Source organism: Cervus canadensis, chromosome 9 (assembly GCF_019320065.1).
Source record: "Cervus canadensis isolate Bull #8, Minnesota chromosome 9, ASM1932006v1, whole genome shotgun sequence".
In the NCBI taxonomy this organism is placed as follows: Eukaryota; Metazoa; Chordata; class Mammalia; order Artiodactyla; family Cervidae; genus Cervus; species Cervus canadensis.
Genome location: NC_057394.1, coordinates 67,090,686 through 67,102,339, shown reverse-complemented (window position 1 = coordinate 67,102,339; position 11,654 = coordinate 67,090,686). Strand labels below are relative to the sequence as shown.

Here is an 11,654-nt window from a genome sequence, read left to right as displayed (position 1 = left end):
AACAGATCTTCAACTTAGAATCTTCAACAGATTCTAAGTATCTGACTGCTCTCCTTAACCTATGAAAAGTTCTATGCAAACAGTTTTAAAAAAGGTCCCTCCTATGCATCTTCAAACCACCTGGACAGCTGCTAAACGTGCTTAAAGTAAAGACTTTGATGCTACTACTGATTAGATTTAACACTGAAAAAGTATAAGTAGATAGAAAAACTCCATTATATGTATTAAGATGGGAGGGAGAAAAGTTTGCTGTTTAGGACAAGTGAAGAGTTTTAGAAATTTAAGTGTTATATAACATCTACAAATTTCTCATTTTCTACCCATTACTCTTTATTGTGTGGTAGAGGTAAAGGATAGGGCTTCCCAGGTGGCGCTAGTGGTGAAGAACCCGCCTGCCAATGAGGAGACATAAGAGATGCGAGTTCAATCCCTGGGTCGGGAAGGTCCCCTTGAGAAGGGCATGGCAACCCACTCCAGTATTCTTGCCTGGAGAATCTCTTCAATGAGGACCCCTGTGGGTGGGCTACAGTCCATAGTGTCACAAAAAGTCGAAGTGACTTAAAACACACACACACACACACACACACACACACACACACACACGTAAAGGGTGGTTAGAGTGACCTCTGTCAGAAAAAAATCTTTAGTATAAATTTGGTTGCTTTGTTCAACTCTAATGTTAGTTTTAATAATGTTTGTAGTTTATTCTATAGAGTTATCTAAATAGAAATTCATATTATCTCTAAACAATGATAATTTTGTCCCCCAGGCCAGCCACCATAGCTCTACCTCTTTTTTTGACACTGTTTAGCGATAATTTCCTGAGTAACGTCAAATAAAGGTGGCAAAAACTGGTAACTTTGACTTATTTTTGCTTGGCTAGAAATGTTTTTATTGTTTAGTGATAGTACTTCACTTAATACAAAACTATCAAATAAGGGATTACTCTTGTATTCCTAATTTGAGTTTTAAATGAAACTGGTAATAAATTTTATCAAATACTTGTCATAATTTATCAAGAAGATATAGTTTTTCTTCTCAGTTGCTCTGATACTGCAACAGATTGCCTGATTCTGTATTCACTTAGAACTTCTGGAATAAAGCTTCCTTGGGTTGCGCCTCATTACTGCTTTAATATATGGCTGGCATTTCCTCTACTCCCTCTGGCCCCTCCTCTCTGCTGCAGTGAAGCAGCAGGGCAACAAGAGAACATGACAAACGACAGCAAAACAAAGTACTAAGTAGTAAAGCCCAGGATGTTTGCTGCGGCAGGCCCCCAAAGATACCCAGGTCCTGACCCCTGGAACACGTGAACATGACCTCAGATGGCAGCACAGGCTGTATAAATGTGGTGAAAGTCAGGCTCCTGAGATGGAGAGATTATGCTGGGTCATCTGGGTGCATCGTCAGTGGAATTACAAGTATCTTTTCTAGAGGGAGGCAGAGAAGGACCTGAAGATGGTCATGTGATAAGGGCAGCAGGGGGAGAAAAGGCAATCTGATGTGGCCATGAACCAAGTAATGAGGAAGCCTCCAGGGACTGGAGAAGGCAAGGCAATGGGTTCTCTATAGAGTCCCTGGAGTAAGCAGGGCTCAGGTGCCACCCTGACTCTGACCCAGTGAAAGCCATTTTGGGTTTCTGATTTCCAGAATTTTAAGAATAAAAGTGTTGTTCTGAGGTGCCCAGTTTGTGGTAATTTGTTAAAGCAGTCACAGTAAACAAACATGCTTGCCTTTAAGGCTGATGTGAAAGAAAATATTCCATCAAGTTAATTAACCAAGTGATTGCTTTGACGGTTGGTTTAGTTGGAAAAACTAAAACATCAGGAGGTCTGGTCAGTAACATTTTCTAAGAACACCATCAACTGACTCAAGCACCACATGAGATCATTCATATTGTTTTTAAAGAGGAAAAAATTATTAAACAGAAAGGCATTTCTGCCTGAAGGTATACATACATTTTAGACTAATTTAAAAAGTTCAAATGTACTTACCTCATCCCATTCTAAAATAAAACTTTGGATTTTAGAGCCATTGTCACTAGGTGCCTAAAACAAACACCAAAAAAAAAAACCCCCAACATGAGTACAAGTTAGTACTTTCATAAAAGGTATTGGTGATGATCTAATCTAAGGCATCTACTATGCTATAGATGTTCTCTGGGATTACAGATATAGACGTACATCCTATAATCCTTTTAACTGCAGAAAAGAAAACAAAGCAGGAGGCTACTCAGATATTTTTGAACTCTGAACAATCTCTTTTATCAAGAACTATCTTTTATCAGAAGGTTTTATCATCTTTAAGCTTCTGGGATAGATCCTGTCATTTTCATTAAAACTCAACTTATCAACACAGTCTGCAAGTGATACCATGTAATACACTAAAAAGTAAAAGAGCAAGTGTGCTGACAGGAACTCCAAGGGCGCATACTATCTGGATCTCCACTTCTAGGCTCCATGTGTTGACTGCCTAAGACTGTTAATTCATCAATCTGTTAATTTTCAGAGGTGAAAATTTCAGTTCTAGTCATTTTCCCCCAGGATTTGGTCACTCTAGAACTAAAGAATTTCACCTTTATTTCAGAACATGAAAAATTGTATTTTTTCTCCAGGATATTTTTTTTGAGAGCCTATGATAATTTAAATTTTTTTTTCATCCTGTTTTTGGTAATTTCTTTAAAATTTATTTATTTTTAATTGGAGGATAATTGCTTTACAATATTGTGTTGGTTTCTTCCTCCAGGACTTTTGAATGTATTCCTGGATATCCACATAGATGAATATCTGTTTATAATTATTATAGCCTAGAACCTGATTCCATTTTCCAAGGTTATCAGTGGTATAATTTTAACAGTGTATTCCCCTAAATGCAACTACTATGCAATTTGGAAAAGACTGTACTTAATTTTATTCAGAAATTTACCAAGACTTGTGTTACGATTTCAGAAAATCATGTCACCAATGACAACAATGCCTGTTTTATCTAGGATCCAATTCTATCTAGTGTCTATCCACTTTATTACATCTTCTTGTGTAATATTGGGTCGAAATAATTATACACTAAAAAAAATATAAAGAAACTGCCTTTTGATGCAGGAGATGTAAGAGACGTGGATTTGATCCCTGAGTTGGTTAGATCCCCTGGAGGAGGGCATGGCAAACCACTCCAGTATTCTTGTCTGGAGAATCCCATAGACTGTTCATGGGGTTGCAAAGAGACATGACTGAAATGACACAGCATGCATTCTATTAGAAATAATTTTATTCCTCCTTTATGGCATCATATTAATATTTGGGTTAAGTTATTATGAATCTCATTTTAGGATAAAATTCAGGATATAAAGGTGTTACTACAAAATATAGAAAGCAGTCTGAGAAACACATTGCAGTGTCATCACACATTCAGCGTAAGGACCGCTAATTATAAGCCAATCTTTTCTGTTATATTTATGTTACATAAATGTTATATTTTTCTGTTTCTGTTTAGTTTTATGTTTCTGTTATATATATGTTATATATAACATATAATTTATTTGTAACAATGTTTCTGTTATATTTATGTTACATTTATATTTGTGTTATGTAAGAAAAACTAATAAGAGTGTTATTTTAGGATACAAGGAACAAATGCCTATTTAATATACCGTGAAGAGCAGAGCAAGTTAGCTTAAACCTCTTTTTGTCTCCGAAAACAAATGAAGTTTAATAGTACAGGGAAAAAAAAAAAAGGAAACAAACGTCCAGTCGGAAACACTCTACAGTCTTACCTTCCACTGCAAAGTGAGTGAGTTTTTTGTCCGATTGGCTATCCTCGGTGGGTTAGGTATGTCAGGTTCACAGCTCAAGGTGGTAAAGGTTTCAGCTTCGGAAGGCGTTCCCTTTATAGAATTGTATTCTGCCTGGACTCTATGGTGATAAAATAAATAGTTTTATCCTGCAGAATCACTGTCCTACCATTCTATAGCATCACCTTTAAGTATCTGCAAGTCAGTAAAGTGCCCTCTAAATGTTCTATCGAGAAATATGCATATCAGAAATAAAGGGTAACCCTTAAAAAAAAAGAAAAATAGAATAAACCAGTGGCTTTCATATTTTTCTAACTGCTCAAAGTAAGAAATACATTTTAAACTATGACTGTCTCTGCAATATGTATCTATACATATGCGCACATATACGTCACACACACACATACATGAACACACACAACAAAAGTAGTATTCTGAAACAATATCCTTAATTGGGTAATATACTGATATTTTCTATTCCATTTGATTATATTTAATTAAAAAAATTCTGACTATAACCCACAAAATTAATTTCATGATTCAATGGTGGTTACGATCCACAGTTTGAAAAATATTAGGTTGGATAATACTTAGGGTTCATCCACAGAGAGTATAATTGAAGACAGTTTAATAGTTTAATAGGATAATCTCAAGTACAAGTGTTCTTTTTAAAAATAGGTGACTGAATAAACTGTTATATGAGTCCCAGCTGGGGAGGCCCTATAGTCTAAAAAAATAATTTTGTGAAATCATAATAGAAGAACTGTGCAGAGTAAAACAGTAGTATCTAAGCTATCCCAACTAAATGTTACGAAATTCTAAGTTTTAATATTCCAAACTCTTACAAAATAGGATGGAATAAATATACATAAGTGGCAATTATTATTTATGATTTTGCTTTGTAAAAATTTCAAAAGCTGGCACAGTCTTCCAGGGCTAAATCAGGTATTACAGATATAGTGTACATATTATCTGTCAATTCAGTTTCAGTTCAGTTGCTCAGTCGTGTCCAACTCTTTGTGACCCCATGGACTGCAGCACGCCAGGCCTCCCTGTCCATCACCAACTCTCGGAGTTTACGCAAACTCATGTCCATTGAGTCGGTGATGTATATTCATTCTAATCCCTAGGTCCTACAAACCAGGCCATTTACCTTCAATATAACATTTGAGTTAAATGTTTTTTTGGGGAATGTGTTGATAATTATAGCAAAAGAAAAATCAAAATCCACAAACTCCATGTTTTTAATCCAAAATTAATACTGAAACTATATTCTAGACTTTTAAGGAAATCATTAAAAACAAACCCTATGCTACAATATATCACATAAAAGTAGCATATAGGAATTCCTTACTTTGCATGGTAATCTGTAGCTGGTTTGAGATCATTTAAAGTGACACTGGTTTCTTCTCCTCTGGGGGGAAAAAAGGTAACATATCATTATTTGATAAATATAGCATTTTTAGAGAATGTGTGTTATGTATACTACAGTTTGTGGTATTTTATGAAATTATACTGCTTCTAACTTTCCCAACTGTAACCACATTCCGACTGTATCAATAAGCAATTTGCATATTTAGGATATATGCCACACTTAGGTATGTACTTGCATAACACGTGTGCTAAGTAAATGGACTGTATATGTAAGACTTTGTATGTGTATGTGTGTGTGTGGAGTTAGGGTAGATATTTAGCTTAACTGAAGAAATGGAACCATTTTCAGTTACTGGCATATAGTTAAAGTAACACATGTGCTAAGTAACACATGAAATCAAAACTGAAATCAAAACTATCAAATTTTTACAAGGAGTCTGCCACTATTGGATTTTATTTAAAATATAATGTGGAACTTTATTTAAAATGTTACAATTTAATGAGTAGGTTTCTAAAAAGTGAATCACAATTTAAGGTAAAGCATTTTTCGTAGCCACTATTACATTTTCAAATATAATAGCACATATTTTCTTAAATAATTATTTGCTACCACTATTATTTGGGCATGTAGTCAACAAGTTAGCCTGTTTTCTCTTCCTTTTCTTTTAAATCACTGTTCTCTATTCCATTTTCTTCAGTCAAGTTTCTCTCCTCTCTACTTAATGGATTTCTTCCTCCCATCCCCCTCTCACTTTCCTTCCAGGTATCCTATTTCTCAAATCAAAGCCAGTGAATAGTATGAGAAAGGAAACACGTCTCACTGATGGAAGGACACCTTACTGAATCAGGGCAGTTGTAATAGCAGCCTCAGAAAGAGACTTTAATTGGTGCAGGATAACGAGATGACTGAGGTTGACTAATGTCCCTCTTGTGCTCTCTGGTCAGGCTGCAAATGGAGATAAATTCTTTCCCTTAGGAAGCAGTCATATCAAACTAGAATAGCCGCTAACACAAAAAAGAAAGCTTTACTTTGATGGTCCTTTACTCTCTATTTACCCCATAGGTAGGTTTGCTCTTTTAAGAAAATGAAATACAATACACACAAGGGAGTCTCCAACAAAGAGGAGGAGACCTTGTTACTAGATGACAGTCACTGAAGCAGTTTCACTTTCCTTTCTTCCCCACACTAGCTATTTTTTTTAGAAAATACACCAAGAAGGTTGATTTATCCAGTGTTTTGTGTTAATAACGATCATTCAAATGGCTAACCACGTCCTGCTTTACAATCTTTCTGGTAAAGTTACATAACAGTAATTGATTTTACTCTTTTTCACCAGAATAAACAATTTCTATATGACCAATAACAGAAAAATAATTTATTTTACAGCTGTCAATCACAAAGTCACAATTTTAGCCACTGACACTTTCTGTTTGTTGGGGTATAATACACTTTTGAACCAAGAAAAGAGAACTATGGCATTTTCAACACACAAATGAGGAACAATGGTACTAAATTCACTTCACAATAGCACATGAGGTTGTATGTGTAAGAATGAAATCCAACTCCCTAGAAGAGCAACAGCGCGTGAGTTCACAATCTAAGAGTTCTCCACTTCTGGTCCTGGCTTCTACATACTACAATTTATATTTACGTCTCAGGAATGTGTGGATAGTGAAATATCTATCAGGGAGCCTATTGAAACAAAAAAAAGCTGAATGTGGCCAATGAAAGTGAATTATTCCAAGGGAGTTGTAGACAGAAATGTGAACCAGCTGGCATATGGACTATTTACATTGAAATCAGTATCACTGGTCAACTTATAGATTCAAAATAAAAGCATGAAGAGGGAAAGCAGCACAGAATTAGTATTAAGCTCTTTATGATAAACCATTAACTTACATAACGGGAAGGAGTAAAACAAAACAAATACCTACGCAAAAACACTTTTGTATTTCCCATCTTTTCCAGTGCTTGAGACCAGAATTTCATAACCATAGAGCTCTGGTACAGTAGTCTCATCTGTTTCACCATTTATGAGGCTGGAAGGTGGTGACCAGGTAAGAACCACTGTCCTTGCCTGGATGTCTGAGGCCTGCAAAAACATAATATTTAAAAGCTCTCTGAAACAACTGTAATGTGCACAACAAACAGCACAAAATCTAATACGGTTTCAAGATTAGATAAAATTTATCTGTAGTTACTTACATAAAATGACTCACCAATAGAAACCTGCCCATTTGTAAATGAGATACAATTTGCCATGAAAGGGCAGATGGGTTCGACAAAGTTCAAAGACCATTTTTTGGGCTGTTTAAAACGATTAGTGTAAACATCATATACAGTTGAAAGAATGGCAGAAAAAACTCACTTGTAACATACTTGAAAGGATTCATTTCCTCACTTTAGAAAGTGTCTAACAATAAGAAAAAGACCAAAACCTTAAGAGAAAAATGAGCAAAAGACTGGGACTGTCCAAAGAAATATAATTGAATTGTATTTAAAAAATAAAAATATATCTAACTACCTTCATAATTAAACAATCTGTACAGAGCATAACTTTCTCTTTTCATTTGTGTAAATTTTGAACTGAGAAATAAGACCTCACCATTTCAGAAAAGTTTATATTTCTTTTAATTACTAGTGAAGAACTCTTTGGGGTCTTAATGGGTCTAAAAATTCAGTTTGTATGAGCATTTTACTTAATATTAATCTTGTATCTGATGGAAATATTTTTCCTATCAGAATGATAGCCTTTATTTAGGCTATTTTAAAACACACAGAAGCTTTTCAGATGGCGCTAGTGGTAAAGAACCCGCCTGCCAATGCAGGGATGCAGGTTCGACCCCTGGGCCAAGAAGATCCCCTGGAGAAGGGCATGGCAACCCACTCCAGTATTCTTGCCTGGAGAATTCCATGGACAGAAAAGCCTGGTGGGCTAATGCCATAGGGTCACAGAGTTGTACACGACTGAAGTGACTTAGCACGCATGCATGCAAAATACACAGAAAATTTTATGTAGCCAATTTTGCTGTCATACATTTTTCTGATTTCTTCTATTACATCTACACACAAATAGCATTGGGAAATATTAACTTTCTTCTATGGTTTTAACTCTTTTTGCAACTGGAGTTAATTGGATGTATTTTACATGGAAATAACAAATTTTTTTCTTTAAATGATAATCAGTTGTACCTACACTCTTCGTTAGATCTTTGCCCGGTTCAGTGATTTTGAATGACATTGAGCATATACTAAAACCTTGTTTAAAAAATGAATTGCTGGTTGAGTATTCTGCCACACTCAGAGTGATTAACAGCCTCACTCTCCTATGTCAGATCTGTACTGATCTATTATTACAGATCTCACATTCCTTACGTATAGTTAAATTGGAAGTAAGCCCTGAACCTACCAAAATCCTATGTGAATATTCTAAGTGTAAATGTCAAGAAAATACATGCGATACTTACCACTGGTTTGACAATGTTGGAAAGAAGTGCTTCAAAAGCTTTAGTTTCTTCATCTTTTTCTTAAAAAAAAAAAAAAAGAAAAAAAAATTTTTTTGGGGGGAATTAAAAGAAAATACAACTTAAATGCAATCATCCTGCTCCCTTCAAAATATGTCTTCTAAAACATGTAACAAGAGGTTGGAATTTGAGAATTTTATTTTCTAGTTTCTACTCCTTAGTTCATATTCAGCAGTTTGTGGCTTTTTAAGGAACTTATAGAGTTCTTTTGCCTCAGTTTCTATTTCCCTTTTAACCTTAATAACTAGTTATAGTACCACTATATATATCCCTTTAAAAAAATAAAGTATGCTCTCTCTTAAAATCCTTATTTGCCAATCTCATACCTCTTAATGACAAGTTAACTAAGCATTTGTTTCATATATGCCTTAATTGTGGTTCCCAAAATAGGAATATAATTGACTAGACCATAACCTAAAACCACCGCTGAAGTATCTGAAACTTTAGCTTAACTCCTCTGAAACATCAGTGCTGAAAAGAATGATCAGAAGGTCTCAAAAATATGGGAGAACATTTTAATAAATGTTTATATTACAAGCCAAGAGGCTGTTAAAGCACTAAATGGATGGGAAATAAAAATTTTAAAGAAAAGGAAGTAGTGCTCAGAGTTCATATGGTGGAAGTCACAGGTTAGAGGAAGGATCTAAGGGAAACAGAAAAGAACTTTTGAACAAAGAAATGGACAAGACTCTATCCTAACTATAACATTTATAGAGTATATAAATGGATTGGTGAACTACATAACTAGTTGCTATCAGGGACCTGTATAAGAAGAAGCTGGGAAGAATAAGAGTTTTGATTAAAAATCAGTTTAGCGTTATTTAGGTTCAGAAAGAAGAAAGGAATCTGAATGAACTTTGAGTTTTCCTATCAAACAAATTTTTCGTGGTTAGTAAAATTTATGATATAGGTGTAAGTATTAATTGAGCTTTCCCAAAATGTAAAAAGAAACACCCTAGTAACAATTCAGGTTCTAAAACTTACCCCTCACATTTAGACAGTGTTATGCTACCAATCTACAGTTTATGTGAAGCATGATGAAATGACTGAAAAGTCAGACTATACTCTTAGTAGGTTAAATGATGATAAAAAGACAATTAGAATATATTACTATATATTAAATATATATATTATATATTAAACGAACATATATTAAATAGTTACCTTCTATTTCTGTATCAATTTGTGCACCACCTTTCCCCTTTCCTGACTTATTCTTCACTGATCCTGTGTTTGTACCACTAGCATTCTGCCCTTTTGTAAGCCCATTATGTTCACTGATAGGAGAAGGGCATTTCTGGGGTGATGATGGTGGACTGCTCATCTTATCTTTCTGTGTTCCTTGGCGATCCTTTAATTTTTTCTGCAAACGTTCATATGTTTTACTAGATCTTTCATCTCTAAAGTTGGACCTTCCATGTGAAGAGTGAGCATCTAAGAAGAAATAAAATAAAAATCATTTAGAAAAGGTCGTTTTCTTCAAACACATTTATGGCATGAGAAAAGAGTAGGAAGTAAATTATCATTATATTATATAAAACTTATAATTCAAAGAAAAATCTTGCACAACACAAAGCTATTTCTGTGTCTCCACTAACTAAAGAGAACCAAGCTTTATGACTTGATTATAATCTTACAGATATTTCTTTCCTTCCTCTTTTCTCAAGTATTAATCTCCATAGAAATAGCTTGGTCCTAAGCTATGACTGTCACAGGAGGGGAATAAGACCTGAACTGAGCTGTGTAGAGTTCTTTTATTCTTTTGTAGCCATTAATTTTAGCATCTCTTTCAACTTCAAACATCTCTGAATAACAATGTATTTTAACAATGTACAATAGCAGTATATTGTAATAGTTAAGATTTTTCTTATAATTTTCTCACATTTTAAAAAACTAGGTCATAATTAGGAGTAAAAAAAATGAAAGAGACTGATTTGTAGTATAAACTCTTGCTATCAAAAGTATGTTCATTGGGCTACTGCACAAGACTTACCTGGGAATTTGTTATTTGTTAAATGCAGAAAACCAAACCACACTCAAACCACACTCAGACCTACAGAATTAATATGCATTACTTGAGCAATAGAAATAAGTTTGAAAAAAATGTAATATATGACATAATATGTAATATATCTACTACTTGCAGGCTGTGTTGCATAATTTAAAATCTGTATTTAGAGTTATTTCTTCTACAAATTTACTAAGCTTGAATGACAAGTACTGATTAAGTGCGAGGAAAACAGCGATGAAAAAAACAGATTCAGTTCTTCAGGGGTTTACAGTTAAATAAGGGAAAAAGACTTCTAAATACACACACACAAAAATCAAGTTGTGTTCAGTTCTGTGAAAGAAACAGGTTTCAGAGATTGACAAGGAAAGGTAATGGGAAGATCTCTGAAAGCTAAAATCTAAAACAAACAAACAAACAAAAAACCCACAGCAGCGGCAGCTTGCATGCAAAGTGGGGAAGAGTACTTCTGGGAGAGAGAATACCATGTGTAGAGGCACTGAGGTAAGAAAGAGCTTGGCTCTGAAAAACCAAAGGTGGGAACAAGTAAGACCAGGCAGACGGAGGCCAGAGCAGGATCTTGCCCAGGGCAGCGGCTGGCAAGCAGGTCCAACTGTGGCCCCCAGGGGTCGTCTGGCAGCATCCAGAGATGCTCTAGTTGTGGTAGCTGAGCTGGACGAGGGTGAGGGGTGGAGCTGTCTGCTGCTGGCGTCTAGTGGGTAGAGGGCGGGGCTCCTTCTAAACATCCTACAAAGCCAGTCCTGACCTCCACGGAAAGACTCATCCTTGTCCAAAGATCAAAGTGTTGAGGTTGAGAAATTCTGGTCAAGGGGAAGGGTTTAGGATTTTATTCTAAATGTAGCGGAAAGTCACTGAACTCTATTAATTAGAAGAATGGTCTGATTTGTATTTTATTTTTTTTTTGATTTTTTTTTTTTTTTTGATTTGTATTTTAAATGA

The 11,654-nt window shown here is 35.1% G+C and overlaps 1 protein-coding gene across 5 annotated transcripts in view; it reads right to left on the bottom strand.

The window, feature by feature from the left end:
• The window catches only part of FNDC3A (fibronectin type III domain containing 3A), a 109,580-nt gene that overhangs the window by 23,832 nt on the left and 74,094 nt on the right, over positions 1 to 11,654 (bottom strand). For all 5 annotated transcript variants that reach the window (XM_043477565.1, XM_043477569.1, XM_043477566.1 and 2 more), the window contains 6 exons: positions 9,851 to 10,120; positions 8,630 to 8,688; positions 7,097 to 7,254; positions 5,142 to 5,201; positions 3,770 to 3,908; positions 1,995 to 2,048 (listed from right to left, as the gene is read on the bottom strand). In XM_043477565.1, the coding sequence (XP_043333500.1) occupies positions 1,995 to 2,048; positions 3,770 to 3,908; positions 5,142 to 5,201; positions 7,097 to 7,254; positions 8,630 to 8,688; positions 9,851 to 10,120 (740 nt within the window). The remainder of the gene's footprint in view (positions 1 to 1,994; positions 2,049 to 3,769; positions 3,909 to 5,141; positions 5,202 to 7,096; positions 7,255 to 8,629; positions 8,689 to 9,850; positions 10,121 to 11,654) is intronic.